We start from the raw sequence: 22,561 nt of genomic DNA, 5'->3' as shown, positions 1-22,561 counted from the left end.
GTCATCATTAGACTTTTGGTTCCAGATTTTTAATGAATTGAAATTTCACCGTCTGACGTGGTGGAGTACGAACCCAGGATCTGAAGTCACATGTAGGCCCGACCAGATAAGGATGGGACATTTCATTTGTGATTAGGCATGAGTGAACCAGATAGCTTTTTATACTAATTGAAACTAGTTTTGTGCTTGCCATTACTGAGACTAACTTTCAATCCAGATTTTCCTTCCAACTTAATTTAAATTCCGCCAATTGCCATGGTAGTATTTGAACCCGTGAACCCAGGGACTCTGGGTTACTAGGCCAGCGATATTCCCACTACACCATCTCTTCTGACCCGCCAAGCCACCTAGAACCTGGAATACTGGTATTACCAATGTTTTTTTAGACTGGAGAACCGCATCGCTGGCAGTAAAAAGAGGGGCCGATTGGCCTACTCCTATAACAAAAACAAGAAATACTGCAAGTCGGGTAGCATCTGTGGGGAGGAAGAGTGGTAACGCACCTTGGGCCAGATCTCTACTAATTCTTTTGGCAAAAATGGTGTCCCATTTAAAAGGGGTTGGTTTCACTGATTCAGTGAATTCCTACAGATGCTTGTTTGACGGCATTCTAATTTGCATATTTTAAAGAAATAGGCTTGAAAGCTGAACCGATTTTGAAACTTTATGACTGAGGCTTTCTAAGCCAATCTGTGAATATTAGCTTAGAAGCATAGGAGCAAGAGGACTTTCAGTCCCTTGAGCTTATTCTGTCAATTCAGTTAGATTATGACTCGTCTGTATCTCCGCTCCATTTATGTAACCCTTAATACCAATACCTAACAGAAATCGTATCAAGCTCAGTTTGGAGATGTTCAGTGCGGCCCCAGCTTATGCTTCTTGACATTTCTTCAAATGACTTGGCTCCAATTTTAATAATAATCTTTATTGTCACAAGTAGGCTTACATTAACACTGCAATGACGTTACTGTGAAAAAAACCCTAGTTGTCACATTCGGGCACCTGTTCGGGTACACGGGAGGGAGAATTCAGAATGTCCAATTCACCTAACAGCACGTCTTTCGAGACTTGTGGGAGGAATCCCACGCAGACACATGGAGAACGTGCAGACTCCGCACAGACAGTGACCCAAGCCGGGAATTGAACCCGGGCCCCTGGCACTGTGAAGCAACAGTGCTAACTACTGTGCTACCGTGCAAGGTTGTAACCCCCTTGTTTTGCTCTCTTTCTTCTCTCCCCCCCCCCCCCCCCCCCCCCCAAAAGAAATGGTTTCTTTCCATTCACCCCATAAATCCCCCATATTCATCTTAAGCCCTCAATCTGATGACACTTGGGGAGTGAGCTGATCCTATAACTTTTTGCACCTGGGGCTTTAGTGTTAATTGAAGAAGCTGTAACGTAATAAATGCTTTAATTGGTACTGGAGTCCTGACGCTGGTAACTGTTATTCTAGTAGGACGTGAGTAGAAAACAGACATTAATCTATCTTTGTTTTTACAACTGTTTAGGTAAAGTCTTGCCCCATATTTCCACCTTTTACTCTCACCCACTTTCAAACCAATTGGCGCACGTCATGTGGTAATCTGTCTTGTTACACTGGCATTCTCCTCGTTACGCTGAAACTCAAATCAGTATTCAATTATTGTTTAAAAATTTGCTGGCTCAGGTATGTATAATAATCCGTGGAGATGCTTCTGAGATTTTGCTTTTAATCTATCTGACATGTACTAGAACATAGAACATACAGTGCAGAAGTAAGCCATTCGGCCCATCAAGTCTGCACCAACCCACATTAAGCCCTCACATCCACCCTATCCCTGTAACCCAATTACCCCATCTCACCTTTTTGGACACTAAGGGCAATTTAGCATGGCCAATCTACCGAACCTGCACGTCTTTGGACTAAGGGTGAAAACCGGAGCACCCGGAGGAAACCCACGCAGACACTGGGAGAACGCGTAGACTCCGCACAGACAGTGGCCCAAGCTGGGAATCGAACGTGGGACCCGGGCACTGAAGCAACAGTGCTAAACACTGCGCTACCGTGCTGCCCTATTCCCAGAATTAACCTTCAGCCTCGAGATTGTGCACTGCTTCTAAAACTGACTCCCATTATCTGGAATAAATTAAAGATCAGGTGGATTAATGAGACTGTTCTGTCTTGTAACAAAAATAATATTGGCATCTTGAAACTCCAGGCTATCTCAAAGCTTTCAACGTTTCTGCAGCTTTCTCTGGTGATTTTGAAATCCGTTGTCATTAGAATTATCATAGAATTTACAGTGCGGAAGAGGCCATTCGGCCCATCGAGTCTGCACCGGCTCTTGGAAAGAGCACCCTACCCAAGGTCAACACCACCAGCCTGTCCCCATAACCCAGTAACCCCACCCAACACTAAGGGCAATTTTGGACACTATGGGCAATTTAGCATGGCCAATCCACCTAACCTGCACATCTTTGGACTGTGGGAGGAAACCGGAGCACCCGGAGGAAACCCATGTGCAGACTCCGCACAGACAGTGACCCAAGCTGGAATCAAACCTGGGACCCTGGAGCTGTGAAGCATTTGTGCTATCCACAATGCTACCGTGCTGCCCTGAACCGGCCATTGTCCCCTCTGGAGATGCAACTTCTACTCGTCTTGGTACATTTAAAATCGAAACCTATATGCATACTTGAAAGATAAATGTGATTTCAGCTCTGGCTTTTATTCCCCCACCTCTTTCCAGTACCCAGGCGGCAATGGGGCAAGTCTAGTTTGAATTTAGGTTAAAGCTAACCACAGCATAGAATGAAATTGATTGTGATTCACTGCTTACAGTTAATTTTCAGTTGTGTACTGAACTATGAGTTGATTTTATCACCCACCAATGTTTAGGAATTTCCCGGGAATTTTTGGAAACCAGCAACAACATTACCTTGACGTTATCAAGCGAATGTTGCTTCAATGCATGCAAGACCAGGAAAAAACGGTAAGGATCGTCAACGTGGGTGTTTTCACTGTGTTCTACTGTGAGATGTGCTTTATAATGGAAATGCATTTAAAAAATTTTATTAGAGGACTAGGAAGCTGGTTAACTAGTGACAGTGTGGCTGTTTATCCTGTAAAATTAATTGTAACAATTAACAGAAGACATTTTTATTGTTACAATCTCATTGCTGTTCATTTGAGATTATTCCGAAAGCAGTATGGATAGTGGAATAATATACATTTCTGCTGTTTTTCATAGTCCCCAAGTGTAGATTTACTTCCCACTTAAAAAAATGTTTTTAAAAATTAAGTAATTACTATTGATTGGCACTCCAGGTTTTATTTTGCTTGCAAAAGGCACTTGTTATTCAATAAGGTGCCACATAAAAGGTTGCTACACGAGATAAGTGAGTTATATATCAGCATGAATGGAGAATTGGTTAACATCAGGGAAATAGAGTTTGGACAAATGACTCATTTTCAGGTTAGCAAACTAACCAGTGGTATAGGTATAAGTGCTGGGGCCTCAATTGTTTGTAATCTATATGAATGACTCTGGTAAAAGGACGGTGTGTGTTGTAGCCAAATCTGCTAACAATACAATGATTAGTGGGGCAACGAGTTCTGAGGAGGAAGCCGAGAGATCTTGATAGATAGTGGTCAAAAAATTGGCAGATGGAGTTTTTTTGGGAAAATATGAGTTTGTCAACTGTTCTGGAAGAATAGAAAAGCCAAATATTTTTTGAATGGAGGGGGATTAGAGAATGCTACAATGCAGAGAGTTCTGGGTGTCCTTTTAGCATGCGGGTATAGTAACTAAATAGGAAAGCATAGAATCCCTACATTGCAGAAGGAGGCCATTCAAGTCTGCACCAACCCTCTGAAAGAGCACTGCCCCACCCAACCTGCACATCTCTGGACACTAGGGGGCAATTTTGTATGACCAATCCATCTAAACCTGCAAATCTTTGGACTGGCGGGGGGAGAAATCCATGCAGACACGGGGAGAATATGCAAACTCCATACAGATAGTATGAAAATGGAATGTTGGCTTTATTGCAAAGGGAATGAAGTAGGGAAGTAAGTCTTACTACAACTGTACATGGCATTGGCGAGGATACATCTAGAATACTGTGCACAGTTTTGGCCTCCTTATTTAGGAAGGGTTATATTAGCATTGGAAGCAGTTCAGGTGAGGTTTACTAGGCTGATTCCTGAGCTGAAGGGGTTGTCTTGCGAGAAAAGGTTGAGCAGGTCAGGCTTATAGTCAGTGGAGGATGGAAGAATCCGAAGTGATCTTACTGAAACACAAGATTCTGAGAAACTTGAGGGGAGGGGTATTGAGCGGATGTTTCCCCTTGTGGGGGAGTCTAGACTAGGGGCCACAGTTTTGAAATAAGGGGGTCTCCCATTTAAGACTGGGATGGGAAGAAATTTTTTCTGGTTGAATCTTTGGAATTCTCTATCACCCAGTGCACTGGTGGTTGTATCATTGAATATATTCAATATTCAACCTGGTGTTGTAAGAAATTTCTTGCTGAATATATTCAAGGCTGAGTTAGCCAAATATTTGATCTAGAAGGAACTGGGCGGTTACAGGGGTGGCGGGAAGGAAAGAAAGTGGAGTTGAGGCCATGTTTTTATTGAATGGAGTGGAGCAGGTTTGATTGGCAAATTGTCTTTCTCACTCCTAGTTCTTAAGTTCAGGCTGTAACTCATCAGAAATGAGTGCTTTTTCCGGTTGGATTTAAGCACTATTTTCTGGTTACTTCAATTCAGTATCATCGGTAAATTAAAAACAAATGGAAAATTTGATTGCTTTAGGTCCACATAGGATTATAAACAAAGAAAATAGTTTTAAAATCGGGGGCAATTCACATCTAAATGAGCAATTTTAATAAAATGGGATGTTGAAAGCTGCTGTTTGCTTCTTTTGGTAGATTCAAATGCTTGCTGCTAGGGCTGCAGCAGCATTTGTGCTGGCTAATGAGAATAATGCTCCTCTTCAAAAGCACTTTGCTGACATGCTACCTGGAATCCTACAGGTATGGAATTTATTTTTGCTATTTGAGTGAAAGCCTGAAACATCTGATGTGTGCGTTTCTATTTTACGTCCATTGCGGAGTTTATGAATTTGGAATCTAATCTTATACTTAATAGATAACCAAAGTGTTTGTGGGTGTTGTGCAACTGGCCAGTGCTAGGACGATTGTTCAGGGTTTCGTACAATGGACATCAAGAAGATATTTTCAATTGTGGGACATTCAAAAATGGACATCTTAAATATAAGATTCGCTTCTAAATTCGGGAGAAACCTCTTTGCCCGGAGAGTGGTGTGAATGTAGAACTCGCTACCAACGAGTGGTTGAAACGAGTAACAGAGCATTTAAGGGGAAGCTAAATAAACACAGGAGGGAGAAAGAAATAGATGGATATGTTGAACGGGTTGGATGAAAAGGAATGTGAGGTGGCTTGTGTGGAGAATAAACCCCGGCATAGACCTGTTTTACTGACTGGTCTGTTGCTGTGCTGTAAAATTCTGTTATTGCAGTGGTTATTTTGAAATACTTTTATTGCTTGTGATTTTTTTTATAGAAGTGAACGTAATTCAGTGTAAATGATTGTTTAACGTTGTGGGTAACAGTATTAAGTTATGGACAACACCTAATGTTTATATTAAACGCTTTAAAATGAGTCTGACGTCCTTTCCAAGGAGGGTCATGGGACACAATTTGACACCGGGCCATGTAAGGAAATGTTTGGATAGGTCAGCAAAAGCTTGGTTTAAGAGCATCTAAAAAGAGGAGAGAGGCGGGAGAGGTCCAGGGAGGAATTCCAGAGCTTGGGGCTTCAGTAACTGAGGGCATGACTGTCCGTGGTGGAGCAATGAAAATCAGAGATACACAAGGGACCAGAATTGGTGAAACAGAGTTCTCGGGATGTACAATGAAACCATTTAAGTGTCTTGGAGAGATACTGGTGTCAGTAGTGGTCATACGAGAACGGAGGCATTCCTTTAAATGTTTGATTTTGTTTTGGCTTTCAGTTTTTGATTCTGGTGCTTTTCGTGAGCCGCAGTGCCTTTTAAAATGTTTTAAGTATTATGGGGACCTTTTTGGTTAATTCTGCGCTATACTTTTATTCCTCTTTTGACCTTTGATTTAGGCCGTCAATGACTCCTGTTATCAAAATGATGATTCGGTGCTGAAATCGTTGGTGGAGCTTGCAGACACAGCACCAAAGTATTTACGTCCTCACCTTGAGCCCACTTTAACATTAAGCCTCAAGGTAAGCATTGCAGATTTCTGCTTAGTCTCCCGTTTAAACACCTACATAAGTTAGTTGTATAAATACCATCCTCGGTTTGGATTTTATCCTGACTAAGTCAAATTTAAGACAACCAGGTACTGTTCATTTGACTAAGTATTTCGATATAAAATTTCCATAGAATCATATAGTACAGAAGGAGACAATTCAACCCATTGTCTCCATTCTGGCACTTTGGAGAACTATCCAATTAATTATATTCTCCTACTCTTCCTCAATAGCTCAAAAAGTCTCTCCTTACGAGCATCTACTCTAGAACATAGAACATAGAAAATACAGCACAGAACAGCCCCTTCGGCCCACGATGTTGTGCCGAACCTTTGTCCTAGATTATCATTGAATTTACAGTGCAGAAGGAGGCCATTCGGCCCCCTGAGTCTGCAATGGCTCTTGGAAAGAGCACCCCACCCAAACTCAACACCTCCACCCAACACCAAGGGCAATTTTGGACACTAAGGGCAATTTATCATGGCCAATCCACCTACCCTGCACATCTTTGGATTGTGGAGGCAAACTTTCCACTTTCTGTTTTTAGAATTGTACCTCCTGGAATTTAAACAAATCCTATTCTCTTTACATTATGTTTCAGAAATAAAAATGCAAACCATACCAATTTATTTGTGTTTTTTTTGGATCCATACAACAAGGTAGATTATTTCATATTATTTGTTCCTGGCGAAAGGTGGTGGTGAGCTGTTGATTTTGACCCAGGGCAGTGATATATTTCCAAGTCAGGATGGTGGGTGACATGAAGGGACACTTCCAGGTGGTGTTCCCATTCATCTGCTGCTCTTGTCATTGTAGGAGGTGGAGATCCTAGGTTTGAAAGGTGTTGTTGAAGAACGAGAGAGCTGTGGTGGATTTATACTTTTTTTAAAAATCCGTGCAAGATTCCATTTTCCAGCACTCTTCCAAATATAAATGCATCATACTGTGGATGCTGGGAATCTGAAATAAAAACTTAAAATGTTGGAAATACTCAACAGGTCTGGCAGCATCTGTGGAGAGGACAAGTTGACGTTTCAGGACTCTGGATTCAGGATCCGTTTCAGGATTCTTTCTTCACTCTCCACATATTTTGCCTGATCTGAGTATTTTCAGCATTTTTTGTAACTATTCCAAGTATCGTGGAATAGTTTCAATCCCAGTGGGTGTGTTGAACCTGAAAGAGGCGTAATTACCCGGGAGAGCATGGGAGCAAGGAAAGGGCTGAGATGGTCGGTATCTACAGCAGGTTAACTTTATCCGTGTGTGTTACTTGGTTCGATTTTGGTCAAGTGGTTGATTGGTTATACTTCTGCTTACTTACCATCTTTGAAAATAATGTTTGAGTTGATATTAATTTGTCCGACTTGAATCAACAGCTCTGTGCAGACACTGGACTGGAAAACATGCAACGTCAACTGGCACTGGAAGTGATTGTGACTTTGTCTGAGACGGCCTCTGCCATGCTGAGGAAACACAGCAATATTGTATCACAAGCTAGTAAGTAACTGTTAACTTCTCTCGGTTTAGATTTCAGGTATGTGCTAGATCTGTACCTAGAGATTGCAACCTGGAAACTAACCATTTGGCCCATCTGATCCATGGCAGCTTTTATGCTTCCCACAAGAAAATAGTCTTGATCCCATTTATCTACCCTGTTGCAGTTTGCTTCGCCTAACCACCCAGACTGATATTGAATGTTGACGTTTCTGCTTCATAGGGCATACAGTGCAGAAAGGAGGCCATTCGGCCCATCGAGTCTGCATCGACCCACTTCAGCCCTCACTTCCACCCTAACCTAATAACCCCTCCAAACCTTTTTGGACACTAAGGGCAATTTAGCATGTCCAATCCACCTAACCTGCACGTCTTTTGGACTGTGGGAGGAAACCGGAGCACCCGGAGGAAACCCAGGCAGACACAGGGAGAACGTGCAGACTCCGCACAGACAGCAACCCAGCGGGGAATCGAACCTGGGACTCTAGCGCTGTGAAGCCACAGTGCTAACCACTATGCTACCGTGCTGCCCCGTGTGATGCAAAGCTGGGTGAGCTGTGAGTAGGTTGCGGCGATCCTTCAGTGTGATTTGGGCAAGTTGAGCGAGTGGGCAAATGCATGGCAGATACAGTATAATGTGGGTAAATGTACGGTTGCGAGGCTATCCACTTTGGGCACAAAAGAGAAAGGCAGATGATTATCTCAATGGCTATAGTTTGAGAGAAGGGAATGTGCAATGAGACCTAGATATCCTTGTACACCGGTCACTGAAAGTAAGCACGCAGGTGCAGCAGGCAGTAAAGAAGACAAATGCTTTGTGGCCTTCATTGCGAGAGGATTTGAGTACAGGAGCAGCGATGTCTTGCTGCAATTATACAGGGCCTTGGTGAGACCACACCTGGAATACTGTGCAGTTTTGTTCTCCTTACCTGAGCAAGGATGTTTTTGCTATGGAGAGAGTGTAGCGAAGGTAATTTTAGAAACATGGGAACCAGTTTGGGGTCAGCAAGCTCTCTCAAACCGCAATGTGAAAATGACCAAATAATTTTTGTGATATTGATTGAAGGATAAATATCGGATGGTTCACCAGAGATAACTTCCCTGCTCTTCTTTGAAATAGTGCCATTGCGATCTTTGACATCCTCCCAGACAGGCCTCCGTTTAACATCTCATTTGAAATATGCCACCTCCAACAGTGCAGCACTCCCTCAGTATTGCACTGGAGTATCAGTCTTGATTTCTGTGCTCAGACCCTGGAGTGGGACTTGAACCCAGAATCCTGTGATTGACAGGAGAGTGTGCTACCCAATAAGCTACAGCTGACATTAGTTCTGGTAAACTGACATCAATTGTGTTTTAAAATGATGCATGTGCTACAATCCCATTTTTCCTGGTCTACCTCCAAGACAGATGGTTTATTGCTGAAGTGAATAAACAAAGAACAGCACAGGAGAAGGCCCTTCGGCCCTCCAAACCTGCGCCGATCATGGTGCCTAAACTAAAACCTTCTGCACTTCTGGGGTCCGTATCCCTCCATTCCCATCTGATTCATGTATTTGTCAATATGCCTCTTAAAATGCTGCTATCGTATCTGCTTCCACGACCACCTCTGGCAGCGAGTTCCAGGCACTCGCCACCCTCTGTTTAAAAGAAAACTTGCCTCACGCATCTCCTCTAAACTTTCCCTCTTGCTCCTTAAACCCTTGTCCCTAAGTAATTGACTTTTCCACATTGGGGGAAAAAAGCATCTGACTATCCACACTGTCCATGCCACTCATAATTTTGTAAAACTCTCCCTCAACCTCCTTCATTCCAGTGAGAACAAACCAAGTTTATCCAGCCTCGCCTAGCTAATGCTCTCCAGACCGGGCAACATCCTGTTAATCCTCTTCTATACCCTCTCCAAAGCCTCCACATTCTTCTGGTAGTGAGGCGACCAGAATTGTGTACACTATCCCTAATTAAGGTTGTGTACAGCTGCAGCATGACTTGCCAATTTTCATACTGAATGCCCTGACCGATGAAGGCAAGTATGCCATTTGCCCTCTTGACTACCTTACCCACCTGTGTTGCTATTTTCAGTGATCTGTGGACCCATACACCCAGATATCTCTGCCTGTCAATACTCTTAAGGGTTCTGCCATTTATTGTATAATTGCCACCTGTGTTAGACCTTCCAAAATACATTATTTCACATTTGTCCGGATTAAACTGCATCTGCGATTTCTCCAACCGATGTTAACAGATACTGAGTTTTATTTTCAATTAATATATCTTTCCTCAGTTCCACAGATGCTGGCAATGATGGTGGATTTGGAGAATGATGAAAACTGGTCAAATTCGGATGAACTTGAAGATGATGACTTTGACAGGTAATTTGCATTTAATGAAAATGAGCTGATTATGGAAAGACGTGCGTTTAAATCAAATGCGCAACAGATGAGCACCAAAGAAGCTGTATTGTAATTTGGCTGCATTTCTTGTCCAAGTTATCTTTAACAAGACCACCATAAAAGCTAATCAATTAATGGTTTGCACTGGGCAAGTTTAATTGCAACTAAAGCCCTGATTGTTTATTCTTTGTGTGACGAATTTAGTTATTTCCTGTGGCTAGATGAATCGATTCCATTGTAATGAATATCTTCCAAGGTGAAGTAAATTATCCGTTGAGAGAGGCATAAAATCTATTGAAACTCTTATTATGTTTGATGTCAGAATAGGATAGTGGATTATATTACAAAATAATGCTATAATCGATTGAGAAGATCACCAATTTTAATTATCACTGTGATGAGCAGTAATGATTTTGTTCTTAAAAGGGATATGTTCCTGGCTTGAGGTTATACACCCTGCCAATATGAGTGGGATAGGTAGTTAGCTCCCAAGCTGATTCCTTCTTAACTGGTTACCAGAAAACTTCTTTCTAAGTGGACTCCATTCTCACCTGAAAAATATTTAGTTAGTGTCCAAAATCTTCCCCTGCGTGCTTTTGTGCTTGCCTTGTAGATTAGCTCACTTACCTTTGGTAAATCAGTCGTGGTGTACAAGAGTTAGAAATTAGAAGCGCAGCAACATTTTGAAATCATTTTGCGCCTAGCTCTCCTGGCCAGGCTCCACCCTCTGCTGCCTGTATCTGAACTCACATCAAGTCTTGTTCACCCCCTTGTGGCCGATGACCTGCATTAGTGTCCAATGCAGCACTGTCTCCATTTTGAAATTTTCATCCTCTTTTCAAATCCCTCCCGAGGTCCTGCCCATCCCGTCTCTGAATGCTCCCCCTCCGTCGCTCCGACTCTCGCCCCCTTTACAAGATTCCTTAAAATCCTCCTCTACGACCAAGACTGTGGTCACCTGACCTAATATCTACTTCTGAGGCTCGGTATCAAATATTGATTGATGTTCAGATGAACTGCCTTGGGATATTTTTATTACACTGAAGGTTTTAATGAGTGCAATAGTTAGTGTAATTGGTGATATGTTATCCCTGTTAAGGTTGGAACAAAATTAAAACTTATTAATTTGACTTCAGTCAGTTGCAATTTGAATTTTTAAAATTAATTCTTAATAGCTTTGCTAGTGACTTGTTTTGACTGTTTTAAATTAGCAATGCTGTTGCTGGTGAAAGTGCCTTGGACAGGATAGCCTGTGGTCTCGGTGGTAAAGTCGTGCTTCCACTGATAAAAGAACACATCATGCAGATGTTACAAAATCGTGAGTATGGTGCATTGTGATTTTAATTGCTTTGCAGTAAGTTATCTATTTTAGACAAGACCATAAGACAGAGGAGCAGAATTAGGCCACTCGGCCCATTGAGTCTGCTCCGCCATTCAGTATTGGCTGATATTTTTCTCATCCCCATTACCCCTGATCCCCTTATCTCTGTCTTAAAGACACTCAGTGATTTGGCCTCCACAGCCTTCTGCGATAAAGAGTTCCACAGGTTCACCACTCTCTGGCTGAAGAAATTCCTCCTCATCTCTGTTTTAAAGGATTGTCCCTTTAGTCTGAGATTGTGTCCTCTGGTTCTAGTTTTTCCTACAAGTAGAAACATCCTCTCCACGTCCACTCTATCCAGATCCCCCCTCATCCTTCTAAACTCCAGTGAGCATAGACCCAGAGTCCTCCAACGTTCCTCATACGACAAGCTCTTCATTCCAGGGATCATTCTTGTGAACCTCCTCTGGACCTTTTCCAAGGCCAGCACATCCTTCCTTAGATACAGGGCCCAAAACGGCTCACAATACTCCAAATGGGGTCTGACCAGAGCCTCATATAGCCTCAGAAGTACATCCCCGGTCTTGTATTCTAGCCCTCTCAACATGAACGCAAACATTGCATTTGCCTTCCTAACTGCCGACTGAACCTGCACGTTAACCTGAAGAGAATTGAGAACAAGGACTCCCAAGTCCCTTTGTGCTTCTGATTTCCTAAGCATCTCCCCATTTAGAAAATAGTCTATGCCTCCATTTCTCCTTCCAAAGTGCATAATCACTTTTCCACATTGTATTCCATCTGCCACTTCTTTGCCCACTCTCCTAGTCTGTCCAAGTCCTTCTGCAGCCCACCTGCTTCCTCAATACTACCTGTCCCTCTACAGATGTTTGTATCATCTGCAAACATAGCAACAGTGCCTTCAGTTCCTTCTTCCTGATCATTAATGTATATTATGAGGGCAGCAGTGAGTTAGCCCTGCTGCCTCACGGCGCCGAGGTCCCAGGTCTGATCCCGGCTCTGGGTCACTGTCTGTGTGGAGTTTGCACATTCTACCTGTGTCTGCGTGGGTTTCGCCCCCACAACCCAAAGATGTGCAGAGTAGGTGGATTGGCCACGCTAAATTGCCCCTTAATTGGAAAAAATTAATTGGGTACTCTAAATTTATATTTTTTTAAAACATTTTTAAATTTAAAAATGTATGTATATTATGAAAAGTTGTGGTCCCAGCACCGACCCCTGAGGCACACCGCTAGTCACCGGCTGCCATCCTGAAAACTTGCTGCTTGGAAGGGGCTAAAACCCCCAACAAAGCTAAAGGGCCTCATAGAAGTCAGGTGAGAAGGAACAGGAAGGAGAAGTGCAAAGCTAATAGCGGCGCACGCAACAGATGGGCCATCTGGAGCAATCTTTCGAGCGACCCAGCTGCTCTACAAGACCAATAGGCGCTAGCTGGCTAGATAGATCATGGGCGCCCCATCCACATTCACCTGTCCTCTACTGAAAGAGGAGCTTGAACGTAGCTTTCAAGAGAAGCTCTCTAAACCCAATCCCGAGGCGAATTTGAGCAAATTCGCACCGACGAAGGCAGTGCCGATAATGGGGAATTGATTAAACCAATCGTGGGAGAAGAGGTAACTAAGGCGATCAAGGGCATAGACGCGAAAAGTGCGTCAGGCCCAGATGGCATGAATTGATCGACATCCATGACGAGGACGAAACACGACTATCTCTGCTCTTCTCCCTTTAGTTGAAATCAGCGTCGACCCCTGAATCACTCAAAAAGAATAGACCGGTCTTGATTCCTAAGTGCGAGGATCAAGGATGCCTGAAAGACATAAGACAACTGGCGCCCAATTACCGTAGGTCCTATGCTGCTTCGTCTGTTCGTGAAGATCATGGCGAACGCCTCAGCGAAGCAGTATGAATTAAGCCGAGGCAAAAGGGTTTCCCAGCAGCAACTCCCGGGTGCAATGAGAACATTGCAGTCCTCAAGAACATCATAAAGGGAGCAAAGAAGAACAGAAAGGACCTCGCAGTTGTCTTTGTCGATCTGGCTAAGGCGTTTTGACTCAGTTGGGCACAAACTCCTAGTTAAAGCATTATAAAGAATGTGACTACCAACAGAGTTCGTAAAAATGGTCACAGACCTGTACACGGGTAACACCACTGTGATCGAAAGTAATAAAACAAAGATCAGCGAAATAAACATTGAGAGGGGTGTCGAGCAAGTAGACCCGCTCTCGCCAATTCCTTTTAACATAGCTTTGGACCCCCTGATATGCTCCCTGGAGAAGGCCAACTCGGGAGTAGTCATGCCCCTGGGGGACAGACGAGTCAACTGCTCTGTTTTGACTCCCGCGGATGATATAGCCCACTCTCACGCAGCAATGGAAAGGAATTTGAAGCTCCTCCAGTCTTTTTGCACTCTCACGGGGTTAATTATTAACACTGCTAAGACGCTTCCACTTTACATACAAGTCGAAGACTTTCGTATCCAATCACAGCAAAAATTGGAATCTCTGGAAAGTCGTTATTGCCTACATCCTTCCAGGGGGGACACAAATACCTGGGAGCCCGAATAGACCCATGGGCAGGTGTGACAGAGGGGAGTGGCCGGAGAAGCTCAAAGCCCGGACTAAAGCTTTGCAGGCGGCGGCTCTCCGACCAGCACAAAGTCGACATCCTGAAACACGTCATGCCCAGGGTGCATTATAATTTAATCCTTTCGGAGGTATAGCTCCCGTAAACTGGACCAGATCATCCGGAACGCCTCAAAAGAACTCCTATACCTCCCACTGCACGTCACCGGCAGCCACCTGTATTCCAACAACAGGAGTGGCGGATTGGGTATGCTGAAACTAGAAGTGCAAATTCCATCCGCGGTTATTCGCAAACGCGAGGCACTCAATGTCCACTGACGTGGTCACAAGGGCGTCCTTCCAGTACTGGGCTGAAAGCAACACCGACACCATCGGAGGACTGTGCATGCTCAAGGTCCTAAAGAAAATCGAGGATTTCTGGTGGCGGCATTCTCCATGGAGAGAGGTCAATCCCGGCCCAGGGAGAAGCCGGTGATTAGGTACGCTGCGTAGAGAGAGTGGGAGAAGAGAGTGGAGTCAGAGATAAAGGAATTAACTGGTGGATCTGAACCAAAACTCTTGGCTTTGTGCTGGGCACAAGAGGCAAATGGCTCGATTTAAACGACACCCTGTTCAACTTCCTCAATATTGAAAGATACAAGTCCTTCGCCCAGCAGGTATCCAGACTCACGATACCCCTGACGCTGGAAACGATGCAAAGCTTTAGCGGCAGGTGAATGAGATGTGTTCCATCCACATGGCCCAGCTACGAACTGGCGACGACAAGCTGACCTTCGGTGCCGAGAGATGGTGTTAAGACCACTGAAGGCGAATGGAGGTACCAACACTGGTGCAATGGTAACGGCCCCAAGGTGCGACACCAGTGACTCCCTACTGTCCTCGCTTAATAACAGTATGCCGGATGTGGCAATGCTAGAGGTTTCAACCACATCGGCGAGCGACGCAAAGACTCGGAAAAGGCACTCTCATCAAATCTGGTCTTTTAAAAGTGTATTGGCCTTTAAGGCGAATCTCAGATTTTCTTCAGTTAATGTTTATAACAAATTCACAAGACACTTCCCCAATTGGAAAGCAGACATTGCTTGTTCGACATTCCATCAACCACCTTAAACAATCACGCCTCCATTACCGAGACACTGGCAGCAGTGTGTACCATGTGCAAGATGCACTGTAGGAACTCATCAAGGCTCCTTCAACAGCACCTTCCAGACCCACAACGTTATAACCTCGTGTTACGATCCCAGATAATTGGAGGAAAGATCCCAGAATGGAACCCTGGCTCAAAAGACGACAACTTTCATTTTTCTTTATAAAACCTGGAGGAACAAAGTCACAGGACTGCTAATTAGTTTTACCAACAACAAAAATTGATGAAACAACACGCCTTCACCCCCATTTAAAAAATAAATAAATTTGGAGTACCCAATTCATTTTTCCAATTAAGGGGCAATTTAGCGTGGCCAATCCACCTAGCCTGCACATCTTTGGGTTCTGGGGGCGAAACCCACGCAAACACGGGGAGAATGTGTAAACTCCACACGGACAGTGACCCAGAGCCGGGATCAAACCTGGGACCACGGTGCCATGAGGCAGCAGTGCTAACCATTGTGCCACTGTGCTGCCCTCCTTCATCCCCATTTTAACAATTCCAGACAAGTTTTAGGATTAACATGGATTACAAAGTACATCTTCATCTATAATGGTCTCTTTAGCACACAAAGTCCCTTTTAAGCACACAAGATGACTGTGGGTAAATATACTCTCCATTCTGAACCCCAAGTGAATTGTTTGTGGAGTCTCCTCTGAACCCCCAGATGATTGCCATGTGAGAGTTTCCAAACTCCACTCCCAAAAAACACACTTTAAAATCTTTTCTCATACTTTCCCATGGCAGTTTGCACTCCCAAATCCAGACCAGGTTTTCCAAATGACACTTTTAAACAAAAGCTTCCACTCCACATTTAACAGCAAATCCAATCCAAGATTTTACACCACCTCCATTTAGGTTTTCTTAGATTTAACTGATTTTACACAAACTCCTGAGATCCAGCTACTGTTTTCCATAGTTATTTCAACTCGTTCCAGAGGTTGTAGTAAAATCTCTCAAACTTGAAAAGCACTTCAGATATCTTGCTGGTGTCTCAACCTTCTCAGCTCTGTCTGTTTTTACTGAACAGTTCTCCGTTCTAGTATCTGTACCCTCAGACCATGGTATGGCTTTTCTTCCATCAAAGCTGAGAGAGATGTTCTCTCTCCAGGCTTCTAAACCAACTGCTTCATGCAGAGCTGCCTTTTCTCTCACTATCTCCAACTGCCACCAAATTCAGCTAAGACTAAGAACAAGGGAAATCCTTTCCATCTAGAAAGTGGGCCCTTGTTGCTGAGGAATGCCGTTTCATTCTCCAGGCTCTTATTTACTCTTCATGCTGCAACCCTCTCTAAATACGAAAGGACCACGGTTGTAACGTATCCAACCCCCACACATGTAAATAACTTTGTCCGGCATGAGTCCAGCCACAGAAACATTAAATTAAACCCACTTGAAGCTATATCTTTGGATGTTTACCAATACATAAGAACATAAGAAGCAGGAGTAGGCCATCTGACCCTTCGAACCTACTCCGCTATTCAATGAAATCATGGCTGATCTTTTTGTGGACTCAGCTCCACTTTCCTGCCCGAACACCAGAAACTTTTATTCTTCAAAAAACCATCTATCTTTATCTTGAAAACATTTAATGAAGGAACCTCAACTGCTTCGCTGGGCAGGGAATTCCATAGATTCACAACCCTTTGGGTGAAGAAGTTCCTCCTGAGCTCAGTCCTAAATCTACTTCCCCTGAGTTTGAGGCTTTGCCCTCGAATTCTGCTTTCACCTGCCAGTGGAAACGACCTCCCTGCATTTATCTATTCCCTTCATAATTTTATATATGTTTCTATAAGATCCCTTCGCATCCTTCTAAATTCCAATGAGTATAGTCCCAGTCTACTCAACCTCTCTTCGTAATCCAACCTCCACCAACTCTGGGATTAACCTAGTGAAAATACAAAATATAAATCCCTTAAAACTAACTTTATTTTCCTAACACTAGAAGGACAAGTACAATAGATGCATGGGAACAACACAATCTGCAAGTTCCCCTCTAACTCGTACTTGATCCTGACTGGGAACTATAATCACCGTTCCATCACTGTTGGGTCAACGTCCTTTCCTCGCTGCATTGCAGGTGAACCTATGCCACATAGACTGCAGCAGTTCAAGAAGGCAGCTCGCCACCAACATCTCGAGGGCAATTAGGGATGAGCAACAAATGCAGCCAATGCTCAGTCAATGAAAGGATTAAAAACAAAATTGGAAGGGCAGGAAAGCAACCTATTTCAAGCACTATTAAAGAAGCTTCACTGATACTTTGTTCAGCTACAAATAGTACTTGTTGGCCTCAACACAAAAATCTGTTTATTCTGGAGTGAAGGGATTCCTAGTTTCTGGGCAGCCCTTGGCATTGGTGTCAGATTAAAATCCAATATTTTACATTTGAGATTAAAGGAATTACGAAGAATGTGCTCTGCCAGTTTCCAAGCTGCTTGGCAGGATGTTGGCTGTAGTCTGCAGATTATGCGAGAAACACCCTCTTTTTAAATTAAATTTAAAGTACCCAATTCTTTTTGTTTCCCAATTAAGAGGAATTTGGTGTGGCCAATTCACCTACCCTGCACATCCTTTGTTTTTTGGGTTGTGGGGGTGCGACCCACACAGACACCGCGCGAAGGTGCAAACTCCACACCGACAGCGTCCCGTGGCCGGGATCGAACCTGGGTCCTCGCCGCCGAGAGGCAGCAGTGCTAACAGCTGCGCCACCATGCTGCCCTGAGATATACCTTCATTAATTAGCATAAACTGAGTATGGTTTATTCCACTTGGGCGGGAGGGGGGGGGAGAGTAACTTCTCTGGTGCATTCTCCATGGCAACACCGCCAAATCCGAGTCGACTTGCCAAACAATCGCACCCTTTTCCTGTGAAATATAGTTTGTTGTTCCCTTTGAGTTTTGGTATTCTTATGATTCTGTCTTGCCTGATGGGTGCAAGATGAAAAGCTTCGACAGGATGTCACTTTTTTTTTGTTTGAGCAATATTTCACTTAAATTAATTCCATTAATCTAACTGAATCCTGCCACATGATATGTCAATTTTGTTTGAAGGTAGACAGCAGCCAGCTTTTTAACTGCTATTTATGCTCGGCTCCTATAATCCAGTGTCAGAAACACTCAAGGATTACTATCCAACAAAACACTGTTCACCAGAAAACCAAACCCATAATGAATTGGTGAAAATCATAATTTACATTCCATCACAAGTCCAAATAGCCATTCTTTTTTTTTAGGCAAAAGAAAATATGCTGGAAATATATAGTAGCACCTCTGAAAAGCAGAGATGGTTTTGTATTTCAGGTTTCTATCAAAAATGGAAAATTCTGGTAGTACCTTGGAAGAACCATGGAAATTAGGTCTCTGCTGCCTCCAGTGTGCCGTCGCCTGTTTTGGCAGGGGCACTTTAGTTCTAATTGGCAGAAAAATCAGGGTTCTGAAAGTGTGCATCAGCTGCATGTGTTACACAGGCACTAGCACAGGTATTATTCGCTGTATTCAAACAGTCTTTATGTGCAAACCTTCCCTCTGTTATTTTATGTATTCTTGTAGCTATTGCAAATTAATTCCCCACAATCTGTGTAATCTCTTGTACTCCCAGTTTATTTTACAGCTGCAAATTTGCTTGTTCACCCCGAGCCCTTATGTGACCTCCCGCCCTTCAAATTATTGTCCTGCTGCGTTAGTCCCAATGGGATGTGAAGTTATGGAAGGTACTTTAACTCTCCAGCACTTGGAAATTCAGTATTACTTGTGGGCCAGTTGTTCTCCTGGTGATCCTATTTCCAATGTTGTTTATCTGTGCAATTCAGCTCGTGAGTGAATCATTCACACGTGTATTGGAAGACTGCAATATTGCACTTGTCAGCAAGTTGCCAGCTGTTGAGGTTCATGGCTTACCTTCCAGACCACTTTTTCTCGATCCACTTGTGTCGAGGGGCCATTGATCGAGCAGCCAGCAACACTAAAGTAGATGATCCTGGCCATTACTGTTTTTGCACCTTGCTGCGAGCAGAATCGTTGATTATGACATTGACTACACTTAAAGTACTTCAGCATTGGTGGCTGTGTCTCCTTCCTCCCAGCTCCTAAGCTCTGAAATTCCCCCTCTAAACCTCTCCCACTTTCTCTGCTTTTAAGATGAGCTTTAACCCCCTTTTAACCATGATTTTAGTAACTTGTCCTAAAACCTGCTTTTGACACCCAATTTCTGTCTGACTGCACTCTGTCTTAGGCGGGCTTCTGATGGTCAATTTACTGTAATTATGCATTTTAACGCGAGGTGTGATGTTTCCTAGCAGCTGACTGGAAATACCGGCATGCGGGTCTGATGGCCTTGTCTGCTATTGGGGAAGGTTGCCATCAGCAAATGGAGGGGATCCTCTGTGAGATTGTGAATTTCGTCTTGCTATTTCTTCAAGATCCAGTAAGTGAAATAAAATAAAACCTGTTATCCTGCCAGTGGCTTTCGCCTTGCATGTGGAGGCTAGCCATACCACTGAGATGTTGCCACCCGTGATCCGGTGCGAGTCAGCTTCTTATGGCAAGTTGAAGAGGCTTGGTTGAGGAAGAATGATATTAGAGCACCCTGGTGGTCTTGAATTTGGTAAAATGAACAAGGTGGTCACTCTATCGAGCAGCATTTAGTACATCCAATTGATAAAGCTGTCCTATTCCAAATTATATACTCAGTGGTTTTCTACAGTTAATTTGGACAATTCTAAAATTTGAAATCTTTTATGTTTTCTCTGATGGATTGCAGGAATACTGCTGAATTTAAAATGTAATATGCTTTTGATTTCATTTTAGCACCCAAGAGTTAGATATGCAGCTTGTAATGCAATAGGCCAGATGGCCACAGACTTTGCACCGACCTTTCAAAGAAAGTTTCATGACAAAGTAAGCATTTATTTATTTTTTTTAGATTATGAACTTCTTTGTAAAGCAATAGCAAGATCTCATACGTTTACATGACACTGTTAATGATTCATGCTAACATAAACACCGCTGACAACCTGACTGTCATGTCTTTAGCCATAGAACATAGAAAAATACAGCCCAGAACAGGCCCTTCGGCCCACGATGTTGTGCCGAACCTTGTTCAGTTCTTCATCTTTTTTAGATTTTGAAATTACGGCTGAACATTATATTTGGTCTGGCTTTTCTGTGAAATTTGTGAAAGTCCCGTTGTAGTTGGAACGTAAAGGGGAAACATCAGTTTGGGCTAGCAGCATTTTTATTGTGTTTCAAACAGGTCATTTCAGCTCTCCTGCAAACCATGGAGGATCAAGCTAATCCACGAGTTCAAGCTCATGCTGCTGCTGCTCTTATTAACTTCACTGAAGATTGCCCCAAATCGCTGCTACTCCCATACCTCGACAATCTAGTAAACCACCTGCATGTTATCATGGTAGCTAAATTACAGGAGGTAAGATATTTCGGTATCCATTTTTGATTCGACCATTTCAATCTAATACTAGGTTAAACTTCATTGCACAACCTAAACCGGGATAGTGTTTAAAAAGGGTCATCTGTTGTACGTAGCCGAGATTTTAAGTCCGTTTAGAATAATGAGGTTTGTCATTGAGGTAGAGTTAAAGGGAATATTCTTTGATTGACGGAATGTGACAAGTGATGTTCCTTGGGGACCTGCGCTGGGGCCTGAGCTTTTCACCGTATATTTATTTATTCATGACTATTTTTAATGCCCCCAGAGAGCGCTGGAGGCTGGGTCATATATTCAAGGCTGAGTTAGACAGATTCTTGATTGGCAAGGCAGTTGAGAATTATGGAGGGGGGTGCAGGCAGGAAAGTGCAGTTAATGCCACAGATCGGGTTAGCAAAGACCTTATTAACTGGTGGAGCAGCTCATGAGGCCGAAAGTACTCCTATTTTAAAGTTTTGTTTATTAATGACTGGCATGGAGGAATGAATAGTTTCCATGTTTACAAGTTGGGTGACGAGCTTGGTGTACGGGTGGAAGCTGGTAGTTATAAAGGAATAGGGGCAGATTAAGTGTGTGGCAGATGGAGTTCAGTGAGGGGGGAGACAAATCAGAAGGTTTTCTTAATGGCTAGAGAGTAGAAACTATCGAGGGCCAAAGGAATTCTGGTGCTGAGGTACAGTCAATAGCAGCTAAAGTGCAGGTACAAAAGTAATCAAAAATGGAAGTGGAATGTTGGGCTTTGCCTCCAGAGGCTTAGAATAGGTAGAATCTAGGTCAGGCCTGAAACTGGAGAACTGAGCTCAGTTTTGGGCTCCTTTGCAGGGGTACAGTGCAGATTATCTGACTGACTGAGTCTAAAGGGTTACGTTGAGGGGCATAATCTTGTATTGCCATGAATTTGGACGGCTCAGAGCTGATGTGGGTGAAGTGGTTAAAATGATGAATGGATTTGGTAGGGTAGATAGAGGGAAAAAGTTTCCCCCTCGTGGGTGAATCTAGAACAAAAAGGCATAAACTTGGAGTGCGACTTTGAAAAGCGAAATCAGAAACAGTGTTTCTCACCAAGGGAAGTGACTGTGTAATTTGTTATCTCAAAAGGCTGGATGCTGCAGTTAAATTTAAATTTTCACAGCCGCAATATGTTTTTGAGTTAGGGTGTAGATCAAAGGTGGGTAATTGGAGACCATGATCTAATTGAATAGTGGAACAGGCTTGAGGGGCTAAACAGCCGCCTCCTATTCGCCAAGTGACCTTGAGATGAAAAAGCTTTGTTTGTTTACTCCACGCTGTCCGCGTGTATCACGACTGCGGCAAAATTGATGTTTTGTTCTCTCTAAAGCTCGTGCAGAAAGGGACCAAGCTGGTTTTGGAGCAGGTTGTGACATCCATAGCGTCAGTAGCTGACACCGCAGAGGAGAAATTTGTCCCATACTACGACCTGTTCATGCCATCGTTGAAGCACATTGTGGAAAACGGAGTGCAGAAAGAGCTCCGGCTCCTGCGAGGGAAAACTATTGAGTGCATCAGCCTGATAGGCCTCGCTGTGGGTAAAGATAAGGTAACCCAGGTTCATTCGAAGCTTCAGACCTGTTCCTAGTTTCAGCATTGGTGTTCATTCCATTAACTCCAGTTGTGTTTTATAGTTCATGCAAGATGCCTCTGACGTGATGCAATTGCTCCTAAAAACCCAAACTGATTCCAGTGAATTGGAGGATGATGACCCACAGGTATGGCGGCTTATTTTGCAACCCTCTGACAATGAGGATATGGTATTTGAGTGCTTAGTCGATCTGGAAGGAATCACTTTTTTCATTGAATATTGTGTTGCAGCAGATGTGCCCCCTTCCAGTGAACTGGCATGGCAAGTTTTCCCG

At 43.4% G+C, this 22,561-nt stretch overlaps 1 protein-coding gene across 2 annotated transcripts in view; it reads left to right on the top strand.

Moving 5' to 3' along the window:
• The window catches only part of kpnb3 (karyopherin (importin) beta 3), a 75,374-nt gene that overhangs the window by 32,816 nt on the left and 19,997 nt on the right, over positions 1–22,561 (top strand). The window contains exons 5-15 of one of the 2 annotated variants that reach the window (XM_072476102.1): positions 2,879–2,972; positions 4,912–5,016; positions 6,137–6,259; positions 7,663–7,783; positions 10,065–10,152; positions 11,385–11,491; positions 19,543–19,667; positions 20,051–20,140; positions 20,496–20,669; positions 22,027–22,245; positions 22,331–22,414. In XM_072476102.1, the coding sequence (XP_072332203.1) occupies positions 2,879–2,972; positions 4,912–5,016; positions 6,137–6,259; positions 7,663–7,783; positions 10,065–10,152; positions 11,385–11,491; positions 19,543–19,667; positions 20,051–20,140; positions 20,496–20,669; positions 22,027–22,245; positions 22,331–22,414 (1,330 nt within the window). Of the gene's footprint in view, positions 1–2,878; positions 2,973–4,911; positions 5,017–6,136; positions 6,260–7,662; positions 7,784–10,064; positions 10,153–11,384; positions 11,492–19,539; positions 19,668–20,050; positions 20,141–20,495; positions 20,670–22,026; positions 22,246–22,330; positions 22,415–22,561 lie in introns of both variants that reach the window. The other variant, XM_072476101.1, reaches the window with a different exon arrangement.

The sequence above is a fragment of the Scyliorhinus torazame genome, chromosome 15 (assembly GCF_047496885.1).
Source record: "Scyliorhinus torazame isolate Kashiwa2021f chromosome 15, sScyTor2.1, whole genome shotgun sequence".
In the NCBI taxonomy this organism is placed as follows: Eukaryota; Metazoa; Chordata; class Chondrichthyes; order Carcharhiniformes; family Scyliorhinidae; genus Scyliorhinus; species Scyliorhinus torazame.
The sequence above is the reverse complement of the archived record's forward strand: the minus strand, read 5'-3'. Positions and strand labels throughout refer to the sequence as shown.